The 17,007-nt window shown below is 43.5% G+C and overlaps 1 protein-coding gene across 1 annotated transcript in view; it reads right to left on the bottom strand.

Annotated features, from left to right (window-relative positions):
• Positions 1–5,622: 5,622 nt before the first annotated feature.
• Positions 5,623–17,007, bottom strand: part of LOC106589753 (zinc finger matrin-type protein 4) — a 139,511-nt gene continuing 128,126 nt past the window's right edge. The window contains exon 7 of the mRNA XM_045710423.2: positions 5,623–5,973. Coding sequence (XP_045566379.1) covers positions 5,952–5,973 — 22 coding nt within the window. The 3' untranslated portion in view covers positions 5,623–5,951. The remainder of the gene's footprint in view (positions 5,974–17,007) is intronic.

The following is a 17,007-nucleotide window of genomic DNA, read 5'->3' as shown; positions in this document are numbered from 1 at the left end:
CTTAACCGACTGGCCAAAACTATAGTTTGTTAACAAGAAATTTGTGGAGTGGTTGAAAAACGAGTTGTAATGACTCCAACCTGTCATGACGTTGCCCTCTTTGTGTACAGCGAGCACAGTTGACCCCCTCCCTCTGCACCAGCCTTTTCTATGTACCATCCCCCTACCTCTGTTTCCCACACCCAGGCTGCTGTGGTCAGAAGAGGTCGTAAATTCCTATGAGGAGACCCTCTCACAGTATAGAGAGAGAGAGTGAGTTTCATAGAGAACACAAAGGAGTTCTTCCACCTCACAGAACTGGAGAACCGAACAACATTTATGTTCTGGAGAAGGTATAAAAGATCGGTGAAGAATCCAGCTACAAACTAGTCCGTTTGGTACAAATTTTGTGAAACTCATGAGAGACAATACGGCCACATTACCATAATCATGTTTATAGAAGAGTCTCAGGTATGAGACTTACATCTAATGGTTGTATAAAATGAATGAATAAGGATGAAGCTATTTGGGAGATGATGGGATGCTATGGAATGATGTTAATGTGAGAGAATTGTATTTCTGTTTAAAGTTTCACTAAGTCCTTGGCACGCCCCCAGGGACACAGACAGGACCTGGCGTCATGAGACAGCCTTTTCTGCTCTTCCGAATAAAACCCCCACCTAGGTTTTCTATCACCAGACCGAGCTTACCTCAATTACGAGATGGCTAACGGTTGGAGACCAGCTTACCTCGATAACGAGAGGGCCAAGGTTTGAGAGAAGACCATGCATTTCTCTTGATGAACGTTTAACCATACCACATGGTTAAACTCTTAGACTATCGATACCGACAGAATAAGAACAAGTCTTTGATATTAATTACTAGTCTGCAGCTAGGAATTCGGTATCATTGAACGTGAAGACCGACAACCGCCGAAACATCTGCCCTATAACGACATTAATGAATGTCACTCTGAACTACCCATTCTAACCACGACAGAGAGAGAGAGAGAGAGAGAGAGAGAGAGAGGTGAGAGAGAGGAGAGAGAGAGAAAGAGAGAGAGCAGACAGACTCTCCAACAGAAACAAACTTTTCAACAGATATCCCGACGACACACTGAGCGTAAATATATATATTGATTGCAATTGTTCCCGAATGAGTGAGCGTTCATGTGCAATGGATTAGCATTTCAATTGTTATAATTATCAATTCTGTAGTCCCTTCTCAGCTGACCTCCCACTCCCCTTTTGTCTAACAAGCCGCCATGCCGGTTTAGCCCACTAGGGCACATTCCTCTATCATTTCTTTGTAACGATATCTACTGTTTGTTATGCATTTCTGTGAATTACCTAGTTAGTAAATAAATGATTTTAAGACAATTAATGTATGGATGACTCATAGTGAAGACTGGGTTCGTGCTGATAACCAACAATTTACGACGTTTGGAATGAGACTGACGTGAGGTAAATAATAAGTCATTAATTCGAAGACTAATTGATCAGATATTAAAATATCTGAAGGTTCTATTAGGAAAATTATAACTTTGTAATCTGAATATTTTCCTTGGTGCCCCGACTTCCTAGTTAATTAGTTACATGATTAATCAGGTTAATCGCGTAATAATAATTACAGAGAGTTATTTGATAAATATGTCTTCAGTTTTAATGATGCCAAAGACACGACAAACCTAAGTGTATGTAAACTTCCGACTTCAACTGTATATTTTACAGACAATGTCCCTTGTCTTAGTCAGGGCGTTACTCTTCAATCTGAAAGCTAAAAGATCAGGAATCAGATGGGTGACACCAGGATACAGCTGATTGGGCTTCCAGAGTTTAAGGCAGGACATTTTAAGTGAGTGTTACTCTCAGGTGTAAGCTGTCTAATGCACAGAGTGTTTGGCTACTGAGAGAGAAAATGTGTGTGTGTGTGTGTGTGTGTGTGTGTGTGTGTGTGTGTGTGTGTGTGTGTGTGTGTGTGTGTGGGGGGAGAGAGAGAGAGTGTATGACACAACCATTGCAGATCATTTAAATGTCACAGATCCACAAGGAGAGGGAACAAAGACATTAGGAGACTTAGATCTCAGATTCGAAAGAGAAAATATGTATGATCATCATCATCATCAGCTGTAGCTGTAAGACTGTACTAACATACTCGGATGTTTACAAATGTGCACACAGTACAGTCTTACAGCTACACTACCACTCTCCATGGCAGTTCTGCTGTTCACGAACATACATTCCATTCACCCACAGAATATTCCATTGCAGCATTCTATTGTACTGATAACAACATCTCATAACAGTATCTAACACAATGTTATTCAAGGTGAATCATCGGCATACATAACCTCCCCAGCTCTGGAACAAAAACAATAAGAAAGGCGGTGCGGCGGCCAGTGGCGCTGTTTCCCCCTACTGCGGATTCCCTACTGCGGATTCCCTACTGCAGATTCCATCTTTAAGAATCAGTTGAAATGCATTCAGTCAATGGAACCAGCAAGTGGCCATGATCATTATTACATGCCGAATGATACAATACTTAGCTTGAAGACATTTGGAGACTGACATGTCATTGTGTTTGATCCAGCGTTTGTCTCTATATTCATATACAGTACATGAGTGAAACATTTATTTGAGCTTACAAGGTCTCTCAGCAAACTGGTGTGTCTTCATAGCGAGTCAATGTGATTATTGTCCTCCCCATACACTGTACTGTAGCTATAAAGTATGAATCAGTTAGCATGTCTTAAGATCCAGTCATTTCAACCCATTTTGCCCACTGGGAATGTTGTTTAGCAGACAGAAAGGATCAACCATTATGCCATTTCTACCATACATATTTAATATATCTGTGTCACGGTTGTAATATTCGTTTAAATTACCTTACCACTCATTATCATAATGACAACTCAACAAAGGTCATGATGTGATGTGTTTCACCCTATCAATACAAAACTCTTGGTAACACTTTATTTGGATAGTCCATCTGTAGATGCTCTACAGACTCAGTAATATTTCAACTAACTATCTTCTAACCCTAACCTTAACCCTTATCCTAAACCTAAACTTAAGCCTTACCCTAACCCTAATCTTAACCCTAACCCTTATTCTAAACCTAAACCTAACCCTAACCTTAGCAAGCTGTTTCTTATCAACTGATAGTTTGTTGATAGTATCACCATCTGTAGAGAATATGTAGATGGCTATCCAAATAAAGTGTGACCAAACTCTTAACGGGTCTAGAAAACCACACAATTTTTTACCCACATATTTACAGAAAACCAAAAATATTTTTGCTTCATTAAAACCCATACCTCGACACTCACATTGACATGGTTGTTTAAAAGTCCTGATTGCATAACACCATTCCCTGCCATTCCAGACACGAAACACAGTATCCAATCAGGTCAAAAACAGTCAAGACAGAAACTGTGAAATCTGTTAAAACGCAAAGCAAAAAGAACGTTTTTTTTGTGTTTACCACTTCACAGGGGAAAAATACATTAAACTCTCAACAACATCAACAAACAGAAAAACGGCATAGCATGGAACTGTGTCCTTTTTAAAGGCAGGTCTGTTTGTCGTCTTGCCTTTTTAGAACGATACGATTTACCAGTAGCTAGAGATGCCCATGACAAACATAGGTTGGTGGTAACCGTTAGATCACGATCGAGTTTGACTAAAAACATGGAAACGCCACGCACGTGTCCCCCCCCCCCCCCCCCCCCCCCCGTGGAGGGTAGATCTAGAATCTCCTCATTGTCCCCCAGCAAAATGAGCCTAGATTTAGTCTATTGTTTATATGTGTATATTTCACACTATGTTGAGGTCAAAATAAAAGCATAATGCTTGTATGGTTTTAACCTCGAATACATGTTCATTTCATCTCCATCAATCAACTGCATTACACTTCAACTTCCACCATCACCAGCTATGCTACCAGCTTATCCGAACGGGAGTCACAGCAAATAAATGTGTAAACCTGAAAAGGACAACTTCTAAATATTATGCAGCAAAACAGCCAAATACTGTATATCCAAATCAGATTTTAGTAACTACATTGTCGGTCTGTTAGAACACATCATTTACGACGGATTTGACAAATAATTACTTTGTCGGATCAGCATTTTTGAATGAGTGCCAATGATGGTGTCCTTGTGCTGTCCCCCACGGTCTGCGTTCCACTGATGTCTTACCATGTTTTTGGTAGTGGCAGAGTTACTTCTCATGGCTTTCTCAAGGTAAACAATAACACTTTGTTACTGAGGGCCACCAACCTGAATACAGTAAGTCCTTTATTCCAGTGAGTCCAGGAAACCACAAACTGACTCTAGATCAGTATGCTCTAAAAACAAATGGTGTTGTCTCATATATGGTTTCAGAGAAAAGGGATTCTGACTGACACTGTCTCGTGTCTATGACATCATTAATCACAGAGGTACTAAACATAGGAATGTTTACTGAACCATAGATACTGACCCTTAGTTCAAAAGAACATTTAACTTACTACTGTATGTACGTACTATGTGGTTGTTTAAAGTTACAATCTGTTACTTTTAATTCCAGTTCGAGGTGCTGTCACTGAACTTGTGTACATAAAGTGAAGAGAGTGGGTTTTGGCAGATGTAACCGGTAGATTTTTGTTTAGCGTCTTGGCCAAGTGTCTTTGCAATACATTGAGTAGCCACTGAGGATATTCAAGTTACAGATTGTATCCTTAAAACATTGTATTCAAATGAATTGACTTTATATCGCTCTGAATAGAAGTGTCATATACAATGCATATCCCTGTCTATCTGGGTTGAATGATCAGTCATTTAGTGACAAATTCAGGACATCAGCTACCACTTTAAAAATGGCTGTGTTACAGTTTGTATTACATAGGCACCAAAGACTGTCTGGCATTTACCAAAAGCTGGGAAAACCCCTTTCAATTGGCTGACATATTTGTCTTTCCTCTCACTGTTTCTGCATGGAACATAGTTGAATATCTAAACGTATGTAAACATACATTACATTTGCATTTATTTACTATAGATATCAATATATGTTTATGAGCTAGTCACTGAGCATCGAAGCTGTTGCACAGATAAATTCCAGGCGTTTAGAAAATATATTGTATGAATATATTTATTATATATTTGTATATATAGTAGTGTATGTATTGTAGCCCTGACCCTCTGGACTGATATAGTGTTGATGATTTTGTTTCTTCTATTCTATGACTATCATTGTAACGGTTATTACCACTCTGGTAACACTGACATCACTTAGTTAGATTGTAGGATTGTGGTTCACAAAAGGAGTCTCTATAGTACACTACTTTTTAATAGAGCCCTATGGGCCCTCGTCAGAAGAAGTGCACTATAAACGGAATAGGGTGCCATTTGGGACGAACTCAAACAGCATGGCGATCGCTAGCAATATTCAATGGTTTTCTGACTGCTGTGGGGTCAAAGTACACATATCAAACACTTAGATGGTCAGTAACCTCCAAGACATCGTCAGATTAAAAACACACTCCTACACACACACACACACACACACACACACACACACACACACACACACACACACACACACACACACACACACACACACACACACACACACACACACACACACACACACACACGAGACACACGTACACGCACAGAGACGCACGTACACACAGGCGCACGTACACACACATACACACACACGCACGCACGCAATCTCACACACACACACACACACACACACACACACACACACACACACACACACACACACACACACACACACACACACACACACACACACACACACACACACACACACACACACACACACACAGTCCTAAGCCACCTGTAGAAGTCTCTTAGTCTTCCACAACCAATATTATTTTCGTTTTACAATGCTCTGTATCCCATGTTTAGTATTCCCATTTTCCCATTCTCCACTTGTCTACAGCTCTCTGGTTCCAGTGCTTCACTGCTGGACCTGCTTCAAGCTGAAATAGAGGAGAGAGAGAGAGAGAGAGAGAGAGAGAGAGAGAGAGAGAGAGAGAGAGAGAGAGAGAGAGAGAGAGAGAGAGAGAAGTCAGTAAGATTTCAGCAAGTGCCTCGCAACCTCAGAAATCTGTGGTATTGATTCTTTCCATTCTGAAAAAGATGTTCAGCAGATTTAAAGGAGCTTCTCTGGAGAAGTCAAAAGGAAATGTCTGACACCAGACACATTTTGAGGTGGGTTATCCCTTTAACCATCTGTATTGATGTCATATTTAAATCACTGAAGTCTACTGAAAGTCAGCCTCAAATATACAACTTTTTTTCCTCTGCTGCGTTCACTCGGATGCCCGGGTTTTTTGGAAGACATTTGTTTTAAAGACGGACGAGAAAAGACTTCACAGTACAAAACCATCAATAGAAGGAATTATGCAATAATCCGATTTCACAATCTTCTCCTCATTATGCTGTCAGTTGTTAATGCTTCCCATTCCAGCTGTTCACCAATTTAAAACAAAAGCAGGGAGATAGGGAGTGTAAATCCCTCTGGTTTTTAGATGCAGTAATTACCGAGGGATTCTGGGTTTATCATGTCTCTGGTGATTATGCTTAAACGTGTCCTACACCAGCCGCATTCTCTGCCATTATCACACAGAGACAAAGAGACACCACAGGAGGCCATTTAACAAAAAAAAATCTATTAAAACAAAGAGATAAGTTTTATTTGGGAGTGTTATTACGTAACAAAGATAGTTGCTAGTGAAAGTCTACACACCCCTTGCACAGTCTTCACAATTTGCTAAAAATTGATTACATTAAATGTTTATCCTATCGATCTACACAATCTACTCCACAAGGGAAAATGTTCCAAATTACTAAGAAATACAAAATGACGATGCATTGTTCGCATATGTCTTCACACCCCTGGTGAAAGCACCTTGGGCAGCCATTACAGCTGTGAATCATTGTTTTATATAGAGTCTACCAACCTTACACAACTCTTAGGGCAACATACACTGAGTGTACAAAACATGTACACTATGCTAATTTCCATGACATAGACTGCCCAGGTGAATAGAGATGAAAAGTTATGATCCCTTATTGATGTCACTTGTTAAATCCACTTCAATCAGTGTAGATGAAGGGGAGGAGACAGGTTAAATAAGGATTTTTAAGCCTTGAGACAATTGAGACATGGATTGTGTATGTGTGTCATTCAGAGGGTGAATGGGCAAGACAAAAGATTTAAGTGCGAGGTATGGTAGAATGTGGCAGGCGCACCGGTTTGAGTTTGTCAATAACTGCAATGCTGCTGTGTTTTTCATGCTCAACAGTATCCTATGTGTGTATTAAGAATGGTCCACCATGCAAAGGACATCCAGCCAACTTGACACAACAGTGGGAAGCATTGGAGTCAACTGTGGAACGCTTTCGGCACCTCGTAGAGTTCATGTCCCAATCAAATGAGGCTGTTCTGAGGGCAAAAGGGGGTACAACTCAATATTAAGAAGTGTTTGCGCTGTTTTGAACACAGTGAATATCCATCGTTTTTGTCAAAATTGCTCACGCTCACTAAATTTGGTTGGGAATCATCAATGGACAGCAATATTCAAACACTCTCTCTGTTTTTTAAGCATATTTAAGTCCTTTTATATTTATTTTCATCCGAACAAACTGCTGCCACCACAATACTTGAAAATACAAAAGGATCAACAACATTTAATTCACTCCATATTACTGGCCTGTATGACAAAGTGTAAAGAAGGAGGCCTGTGTTAAAAAATCCACTCCAAATCATCCATTTTGTTTGCTACAAGGCCGTTGAGTAATACTGCAAGACAACACCGCAAAGCCATGACCTTTTTGACCTAAATTTAAAACTACAGGTTTGGGTCATATCCAATACAACACAACATATAGTGAAACCCTTTGTATTTTTAAGTACTGTGTTGGCAGCATCATGTTATGGGTATGTTTGTCAAATCCCAGGTCAAAAGTCTCTTTTGAAAACCAAACCCAGAGTTTTATTTTACAGCAAGACATTTACACAGATTTTTATGCCAAAGACACAACAGAATATCTTCCAATCTACTCAAACTTTATTTGTCACATGCGCCGAATACAACAAGTGCAGACCTTACCGTGAAATGCTTACTTACAAGCCCTTAACCAACAGTGCAATTCAAGAAGAGTTAATAATATATTTACCAAATAAAGTGAAGTAAAAAAAGTAACACAATAACATAACGAGGCTATATACAGGGGGTACCGGTACCGAGTCAGTGTGCGGGGGTACAGGTTAGAGGTAATTTGTACATATAGGTAGGGGTGAAATGACTATGCATTGATAATAAACAGCGAGTAGCAGCAGTATACAAAACAAATGGACGGGGGGGATCAATGTAATAGTCTGGTGTTGAGTGCTCCTGAAAGGTCTAATCTCAGTCCTGACTTAAATTTGCTTGAAAATCCGAGACAAAGTTTGATTCTTACTATCTATCTATAATACCCTGATGAAGACAGCTTGTCTGTCGAAACGTTGGTTATTAAATAATTGCATCTGAGCTCCTAGAGTGTGCGGCTCTTCTTCTCTTTTTCATCAATGACTCCCAACCAGATTTACTGAGCTTCGGAAATATTTACCAAAACAATGGACATTCAGTTCCTTCGGAAAGTATTCAAAGCCCTTGACTTTTTCCACATTTTGTCACATTACAGCCTTATTCTAATATGGGTTTAATAAAAAAATTATCTTCGAAGAAAAGGTGCTATCTAGAACCTAAAAGGGTTCTTCGGCTATCCTCATAGGAGAACCCTTTGAAGAACCCTTTTTGGTTCTAGAAAGATACCAGGTAAAACTCTATTGGATTCCAGTTGTGTCTACCCCCATTTCACCTCTCACAATAAACACACACACACACACACACACACACACACACACACACACACACACACACACACACACACACACACACACGCGCACACATACACACACACTCTTGTCTCTCTACACACATCACACACACACACACACACACACACACACACACACACACACACACACACACACACACACACACACACACACACACACACACACACACACACACACACACACACACCGCTGTCAGTATTCATATAATGGTTTGGCTTCAAACAAAGAGCCATTGCTATAAGAGCCATTGCACTTTAACTTTCACAGTTCAGTGTGTGTGTGTGTGTGTGTGTGTGTGTGTGTGTGTGTGTGTGTGTGTGTGTGTGTGTGTGTGTGTGTGTGTGTGAAGTGTGTGTGTGTGACTCTCGAGACCAAACACACACAATAAAAATGTAATTGTTTTGCATCATTCTATGTCCATGTAGTCTAATGTAGGTGTGACAGAAAAATGTGATGCTTTTTTTCCGCGGTCGTCTCTTGACAAGAATCCTGAGAAATGAATCCAACCTGAAATGTCCACCCATCCTTACCTCCCCTCCCCTCCCCTCCCCTGACCTCACCTCACCCTATCTTATCTCATCTCTGCTCCCCTCACCCAGTCTCTCCCCTCCTCACACAAGTCTCAGCCCATCTCCCCTCCCCTGCCCTGACCTCACCTCACCCTATCTTATCTCATCTCTGCTCCCCTCACCCAGTCTCTCCCCTCCTCACGCAAGTCTCAGCCCATCTCCCCTCACCTCCCCCCTATTTAACCTCACCCCACTATTACCCCAGCTCTCTCATCCCCTGCACTCTCTCACTACCTCTCCCCACAAAAAGCTCAAAAGGACTGCAGAAATGTGACAGAGTCTGATTCCTAAATGGGCTTTACCACTGAAATGCCTTACTAATGCTTTTTACAGTAGTGTGTATGTGTTTGTGTGTAAGAGAGAGAGAGAGAATCGGGGTGTACATGCGTGCATGCGTGTGTGTGTGTGTGTGTGTGTGTGTGTGTGTGTGTGTGTGTGTGTGTGTGTGTGTGTGTGTGTGTGTGTGTGTGTGTGTGTGTGTGTGTGTGTGTGTGTGTGTGTGTGTGTGTTATTAAAGCCCATTGCAATGTCAGCATAGACTAGGCTAAAACCTGTTCGGATAGGAGGAGACATGGCAGAGGTTTGGGTTTAGTGCTAGGGTTAGGAATAGGACAGGGCGGAGGTTTGGGTTTAGTGCTAGGGTTAGGAAGAGGACAGGGCGGAGGTTTGGGTTTAGTGCTAGGGGCTGGAAGAGGACAGGGCGGAGGTTTGGGTTTAGTGCTAGGGTTAGGAATAGGACAGAGCTGAGGTTTCGGTTTAGTGCTAGGGTTAGGAAGAGGACAGGGCGGAGGTTTGGGTTTAGTGCTAGGGTTAGGAATAGGACAGAGCTGAGGTTTCGGTTTAGTGCTAGGGTTAGGTAGAGGACAGGGCTGAGGTTTGGGTTTAGTGCTAGGGTTAGGAAGAGGACAGGGCGGAGGTTTGGCTTTAGTGCTAGGGTTAGGAAGAGGACAGGGCTGAGGTTTGGGTTTAGTGCTAGGGTTAGGAATAGGACAGAGCTGAGGTTTGGGTTTAGTGCTAGGGTTAGGAAGAGGACAGGGCTGAGGTTTGGGTTTAGTGCTAGGGTTAGGAATAGGACAGAGCTGAGGTTTGGGTTTAGTGCTAGGGTTAGGAAGAGGACAGGGCGGAGGTTTGGGTTTAGTGGTAGGGTTAGGAATAGGACAGAGCTGAGGTTTCGGTTTAGTGCTAGGGTTAGGAATAGGACAGAGCTGAGGTTTGGGTTTAGTGCTAGGGTTAGGAAGAGGACAGGGCGGAGGTTTGGGTTTAGTGCTAGGGTTAGGAAGAGGACAGGGCTGAGGTTTGGGTTTAGTGCTAGGGTTAGGAATAGGACAGAGCTGAGGTTTCGGTTTAGTGCTAGGGTTAGGAATAGGACAGAGCTGAGGTTTGGGTTTAGTGCTAGGGTTAGGAAGAGGACAGGGCGGAGGTTTGGGTTTAGTGCTAGGGTTAGGAAGAGGACAGGGCGGAGGTTTGGGTTTAGTGCTAGGGTTAGGAAGAGGACAGGGCGGAGGTTTGGGTTTAGTGCTAGGGTTAGGAAGAGGACAGGGCTGAGGTTTGGGTTTAGTGCTAGGGTTAGGAAGAGGACAGGGCGGAGGTTTGGGTTTAGTGCTAGGGTTAGGAAGAGGACAGGGCGGAGGTTTGGGTTTAGTGCTAGGGTTAGGAAGAGGACAGGGTGGAGGTTTGGGTTTAGTGCTGGAGTAGGGCCAGGAAGAGGACAGGGCTGAGGTTTGGGTTTAGTGCTGGAGTAGGGGCAGGAAGAGGACAGGGCTGAGGTTTGGGTTTAGTGATGGAGTAGGGGCAGGAAGAGGACAGGGCTGAGGTTTGGGTTTAGTGCTGGAGTAGGGGCAGGAAGAGGACAGGGCTGAGGTTTGGGTTTAGTGCTGGAGTAGGGGCAGGAAGAGGACAGGGCTGAGGTTTGGGTTTAGTGCTGGAGTAGGGGCAGGAAGAGGACAGGGCTGAGGTTTGGGTTTAGTGATGGAGTAGGGGCAGGAAGAGGACAGGGCTGAGGTTTGGGTTTAGTGATGGAGTAGGGGCAGGAAGAGGACAGGGCTGAGGTTTGGGTTTATTGATGGAGTAGGGGCAGGAAGAGGACAGGGCTGAGGTTTGGGTTTAGTGCTGGAGTAGGGCCAGGAAGAGGACAGGGCTGAGGTTTGGGTTTAGTGCTGGAGTAGGGCCAGGAAGAGGACAGGGCTGAGGTTTGGGTTTAGTGCTGGAGTAGGGGCAGGAAGAGGACAGGGCTGAGGTTTGGGTTTAGTGCTGGAGTAGGGCCAGGAAGAGGACAGGGCTGAGGTTTGGGTTTAGTGCTGAACTAGGGGCAGGAAGAGGACAGGGCTGAGGTTTGGGTTTAGTGCTGGAGTAGGGCCAGGAAGAGGACAGGGCTGAGGTTTGGGTTTAGTGCTGGAGTAGGGGCAGGAAGAGGACAGGGCTGAGGTTTGGGTTTAGTGCTGGAGTAGGGGCAGGAAGAGGACAGGGCTGAGGTTTGGGTTTAGTGATGGAGTAGGGGCAGGAAGAGGACAGGGCTGAGGTTTGGGTTTAGTGCTGGAGTAGGGCCAGGAAGAGGACAGGGCTGAGGTTTGGGTTTAGTGCTGGAGTAGGGGCAGGAAGAGGACAGGGCTGAGGTTTGGGTTTAGTGCTGGAGTAGGGGCAGGAAGAGGACAGGGCTGAGGTTTGGGTTTAGTGATGGAGTAGGGGCAGGAAGAGGACAGGGCTGAGGTTTGGGTTTAGTGATGGAGTAGGGGCAGGAAGAGGACAGGGCTGAGGTTTGGGTTTAGTGCTGGAGTAGGGGCAGGAAGAGGACAGGGCTGAGGTTTGGGTTTAGTGCTGGAGTAGGGGCAGGAAGAGGACAGGGCTGAGGTTTGGGTTTAGTGCTGGAGTAGGGGCAGGAAGAGGACAGGGCTGAGGTTTGGGTTTAGTGCTGGAGCAGGGGCAGGAAGAGGACAGGGCTGAGGTTTGGGTTTATTGATGGAGTAGGGGCAGGAAGAGGACAGGGCTGAGGTTTGGGTTTAGTGCTGGAGTAGGGGCAGGAAGAGGACAGGGGTAGGATATGGTGAGAAAAGGGGAGAGCAGGATTGACCAAAATGGACAAAACAGAATGTTTTCTTAAAATGTTTATATTTTTCCAGTGAGGATTAACAATCCTAAACTGTTTCCAAGCCACAATATCACATAATGCATTTGCTGGATTGGTTAAATGATTGTGATGGCACACTCTACTCATTGACAATATCTCAGTATGCTTTTAAAGTTACTGATGTAGGATCTTAATGTAGGATCTACAGCAACGGAAAATGTGAATTATTATGCGGATTATAATTAACAATTTTGTAGGGGTTGATACATTTTTCGTAAGGGAAAATCAAGTTGAAATTTCAAAGTGGAAATTACAAACTTCAGAAGCCTTTTTAAACCTCAAATACACTACAAGTTTAAAATGTCCTGTACTGCAGTAAAGTTATCCTGCAGCAGGGTGATAATGTTAAGATCTTACATCAACAACTATATTCTGTAACACTGGAGATCTACCTATTCAAGCCTGAGGCCATGATAGACTTTAAAGTTGTTTACTTACTAATCTGACTCATTTTGACATTTATATCATGGCAAATAGACCTTGCAAAGTCCTCCAATTGAATCAAGAGAGATATCAGGGGTATTTGATTTAAGGTGTATGTGTGTGTTGAGAGAGAAAGCCTGAGAGAAGACAGAGAGACGGAAACAGAGAGACTGTGGGAGAGATGGCAGGTGTGTGTGTGTGTTGAGTGCAGGTGCCCAAAGACAACTCTTGTCTCCTCAATCTTTTGATTTCCTCTCCTCCACTTCCTCTCCTCGTCTCCTCTCCTCTTCCCCCTCTACTCTCTGAAAGCTTTGGCCTCGACATGGAGCTTTGACATTAAAGAAGCAGTGCACCTGCAATAATCTGTGCCTAGAGGTGTGTGTGTGTGTGTGTGTGTGTGTGTGTGTGTGTGTGTGTGTGTGTGTGTGTGTGTGTGTGTGTGTGTGTGTGTGTGTGTGTGTGTGTGTGTGTGTATTACTGTACATATTGATCGCTTTCCTTGTGTATAATCATATATTTTGATACATTGAATGTTAATATTGTGAACCTATGTTATACATTTTTTACCTCCTGTTTCAGGAAGTGATGTCACTGAGTACAGCCACTATATATAGGACCTTCCACCCTGGGATATGGATGCCTGATGAAGACCTAAGGGTGGAAACGTTGTTCTAAAAATCACCTGGGAGCAGCAGTGTGCAGCGTTTTCCTCTCTGTTTTCCATGAGTCTGTCTACAACTCCAGCACCTGAGGAAAGTACCAGGATGTGTTCTTCAGCTTCTATACAGTAACTCCTCTATAGCCTCTCTTTCTTCACCCCTCCCCCCTTTCCCTTAGTCCCTCTTTCCTAAACTCTCTCCCTTTTCTCCATGGGGTTGTTTCTGGACTGGGCCTTAATATTTATTTGATGTCTCATCAGTGAGGCAGTCCATGGCTGTATCTGAATAGATGTATTATTTTATAAAATGAATGTTCCTGACAGGGCTGAGTGTGTTTTGGGAGTCACTTTTGTCAAATAATAAAAAGTAAAAGCTAAGTGCTTCGACGGCTGCATTCACACACACAAACACACACACACACACACACAAACACACACACACACATTCACACACAAACACACACAGATTCACACACACACTCTCTCTATCAGTAGCCAAACATTCTTTAAGGCTGTTTCTACGGTTACAGATAATCCACTGTCAGATTAACTCTCATCTCCTCCACAAAGCTCCTTACAAGAGTCGAAGCTTGTCACACCCACACACACACACACACACACACACACACACACACACACACACACACACACACACACACACACACACACACCACACACACACACACACACACACACACATAAACACACACACACACACACACACACACACACACCACACACACCACCTAAACACACACACACACAGACACCAACAAACAAACACACACGCACATGCAGGGCAGAGGGTCTAGCGTAAAATCTTGACAAACCTCTGATTACCCCCAAGACAGAGACGAGTAAGCCTCTCTCTCAGCACACACACACACACACACACACACACACACACACACACACACACACACACACACACACACACACACACACACACACACACACACACACACACACACACACACACACACACACACACACACATTCTCTCTGTCTCTCAGTAGCCAAACACTGTGCATTAGACAGCTTACTCCTGAGGGAGAGGAACACTAACTTAAAATGTCCTGCCTAAACCTCCGGAAACACAACAATCTGACACACTCAGAAACACACGTCCACATGTACAAACCCACACCCTAACACACACACACACACACACACACACACACAAACACACACACACACACACACAAGCACGTACTCTGAGCCAAAATGCAAAGCCTTCCCCGTGGAACATAGTTGTGCTTCAGGGATAACCCTCTGCTTTGCATCTCTCTCTCTGTGTGTGTGTGTGTGTGTGTGTGTAATGTGACAGCTCACACACTGTGCAGCACAACAGGCTGTGACAGGGGCATTATTTGCTATCACACAGTTCTCTGCCCCCTGACTATAATCTGCTAGAAGAGATACACGCTGATGTGCTATGATGCAGGAAGACACACACACACACACACACACACACACACACACACACACACACACACACACACACACACACACACACACACACACACACACACACACACACACACACACACACACACACACAGCCTCAGTGGTTACTCAGTTGTTAGGGCACAGAAAGGCCAATGTGTGGCTAGTGAGGTGGAACCTCCTGTCTTGTTCCAGGTTTCCCTGGGGATCGATAGAAGAGCACACACAGCTAAACACATTTACAGTGACTGGAGATTACTCTTCATCAATACACACACCCTTAACACACCATCTGCTTCATACAACTCCCTCCCTCATCTCCATAACTCTACCCCTCTCATTCTATTGGTTTCACACCCTCCCCCCTCTCTCCCTTTTACCTCAATCTCTCTGTCCTGCTCCTTCAATATTTTACCACCTTTCTCTCTTCCGCTCCACCACTATTTTTCCACCTCTCTCTCTCACTATAGCCCTCCATTTCTCTCTCTCTTGCTCTCTCTCTCTCTCTCTCTCTCTCACCCTTTCTTGCTCTCTCTCTCTCTTTATCTTTCTCTCTCTCACTCTCTCCCTCTCTCCCCATTTTGCTCTCTCTCTCTTTCTCTCTCTCTTTATCTTTCTCTCTCTCACTCTCTCCCTCTCTCCCCATTTTGCTCTCTCTCTCTTTCTCTCTCTTTTTTTCTTTCTCTCTCTCTTTTTCTCTCTCCCCCCATTTTTTTCTCTCTCTCCCCCCATTTCTCTCTCTCGCTCTCTCTCAATTCAGTTAAATTCAATTCAAGGGGCTTTATTGGCATGGGAAACATATGTTAACATTGCCAAAGAAAGTGAAGTAGATAATAAACAAAAGTGAAATAAACAATACAAATGAACAGTAAACATTACACTCACAGAAGTTCCAAAAGAATAAAGACATTTCAAATGTCATGTTATGTATATATACAGTGTTGTAACGATGTGCAAATGATTCAAGTACAAAAGGGAGAATAAATAAACATAAATATGGGTTGTATTTACAATGGTGTTTGCTCTTCACTGGTTGCCCTTTTCTTGTGTCAACAGGTCACAAATCTTGCTGCTGTGATTGGACACTGTGGTATTTCACCCAGTAGATATGGGAGTTTATCAAAATTTGATTTGTTTTCGAATTCTTTGTGGGTCTGTGTAATCTGAGGGAAATATGTGTCTCTAATATGGTCATACATTTGGCAGGAGGTTAGGAAGTGCAGCTCAGTTTCCACCTCATTTTGTGGGTAGTGTGCACATAGTCTGTCTTCTCTTGAGAGCCAGGTCTGCCTATAGCGGCCTTTCTCAATAGCAAGGCTATGCTCACTGAGTCTGTACATAGTCAAAGCTTTCCTTAAGTTTGGGTCAGTCACAGTGGTCAGGTATTCTGCCACTGTGTACTCTCTGTTTAGGGTCAAATAGCATTCTAGTTTGCTCAGTTTTTTGGTGAATTCTTTCTCTGTCCTCTCTCTCTCTATCTCTGGACAGTTTAAATCTGCTGTACTGAGTGCTAACTAGCAGATGGACGGAGTAAAGTTGAAAGTGCTGTCATCATCTTTCACTGTGATCTATAGACCTCAATTACAGATAGTGTCTGGGGGGGTGTGTGTGTGTGTACAGAAGTCCTGTCATCTCCTCTCTCAGTGATCGACAGACCTCCATTGCTAATCACATCCGGCTAATCTCATAGGTCCAGCCCCCCTCACAGCCCCTTCTTCTACTCCTCTTCTCTCTACCCTCCATTCCCTTTTCCTCTCTCTCTCTCTCTCTCTCTCTCTCTCTCTCTCTCTCTCTGCCTTTCTCTTCTCTCACTCTTCTCTCTCTCTCTCTCTTCTCTCTGTCTCTCTCTCTCGCTCTCTCTTTTCTCTGTCTCTCCCTCTCTCC

Source organism: Salmo salar, chromosome 28 (assembly GCF_965601325.2).
Source record: "Salmo salar chromosome 28, fSalSal1, whole genome shotgun sequence".
Taxonomy (NCBI): Eukaryota; Metazoa; Chordata; class Actinopteri; order Salmoniformes; family Salmonidae; genus Salmo; species Salmo salar.
This window is presented reverse-complemented; position numbering and strand designations above follow the sequence as displayed.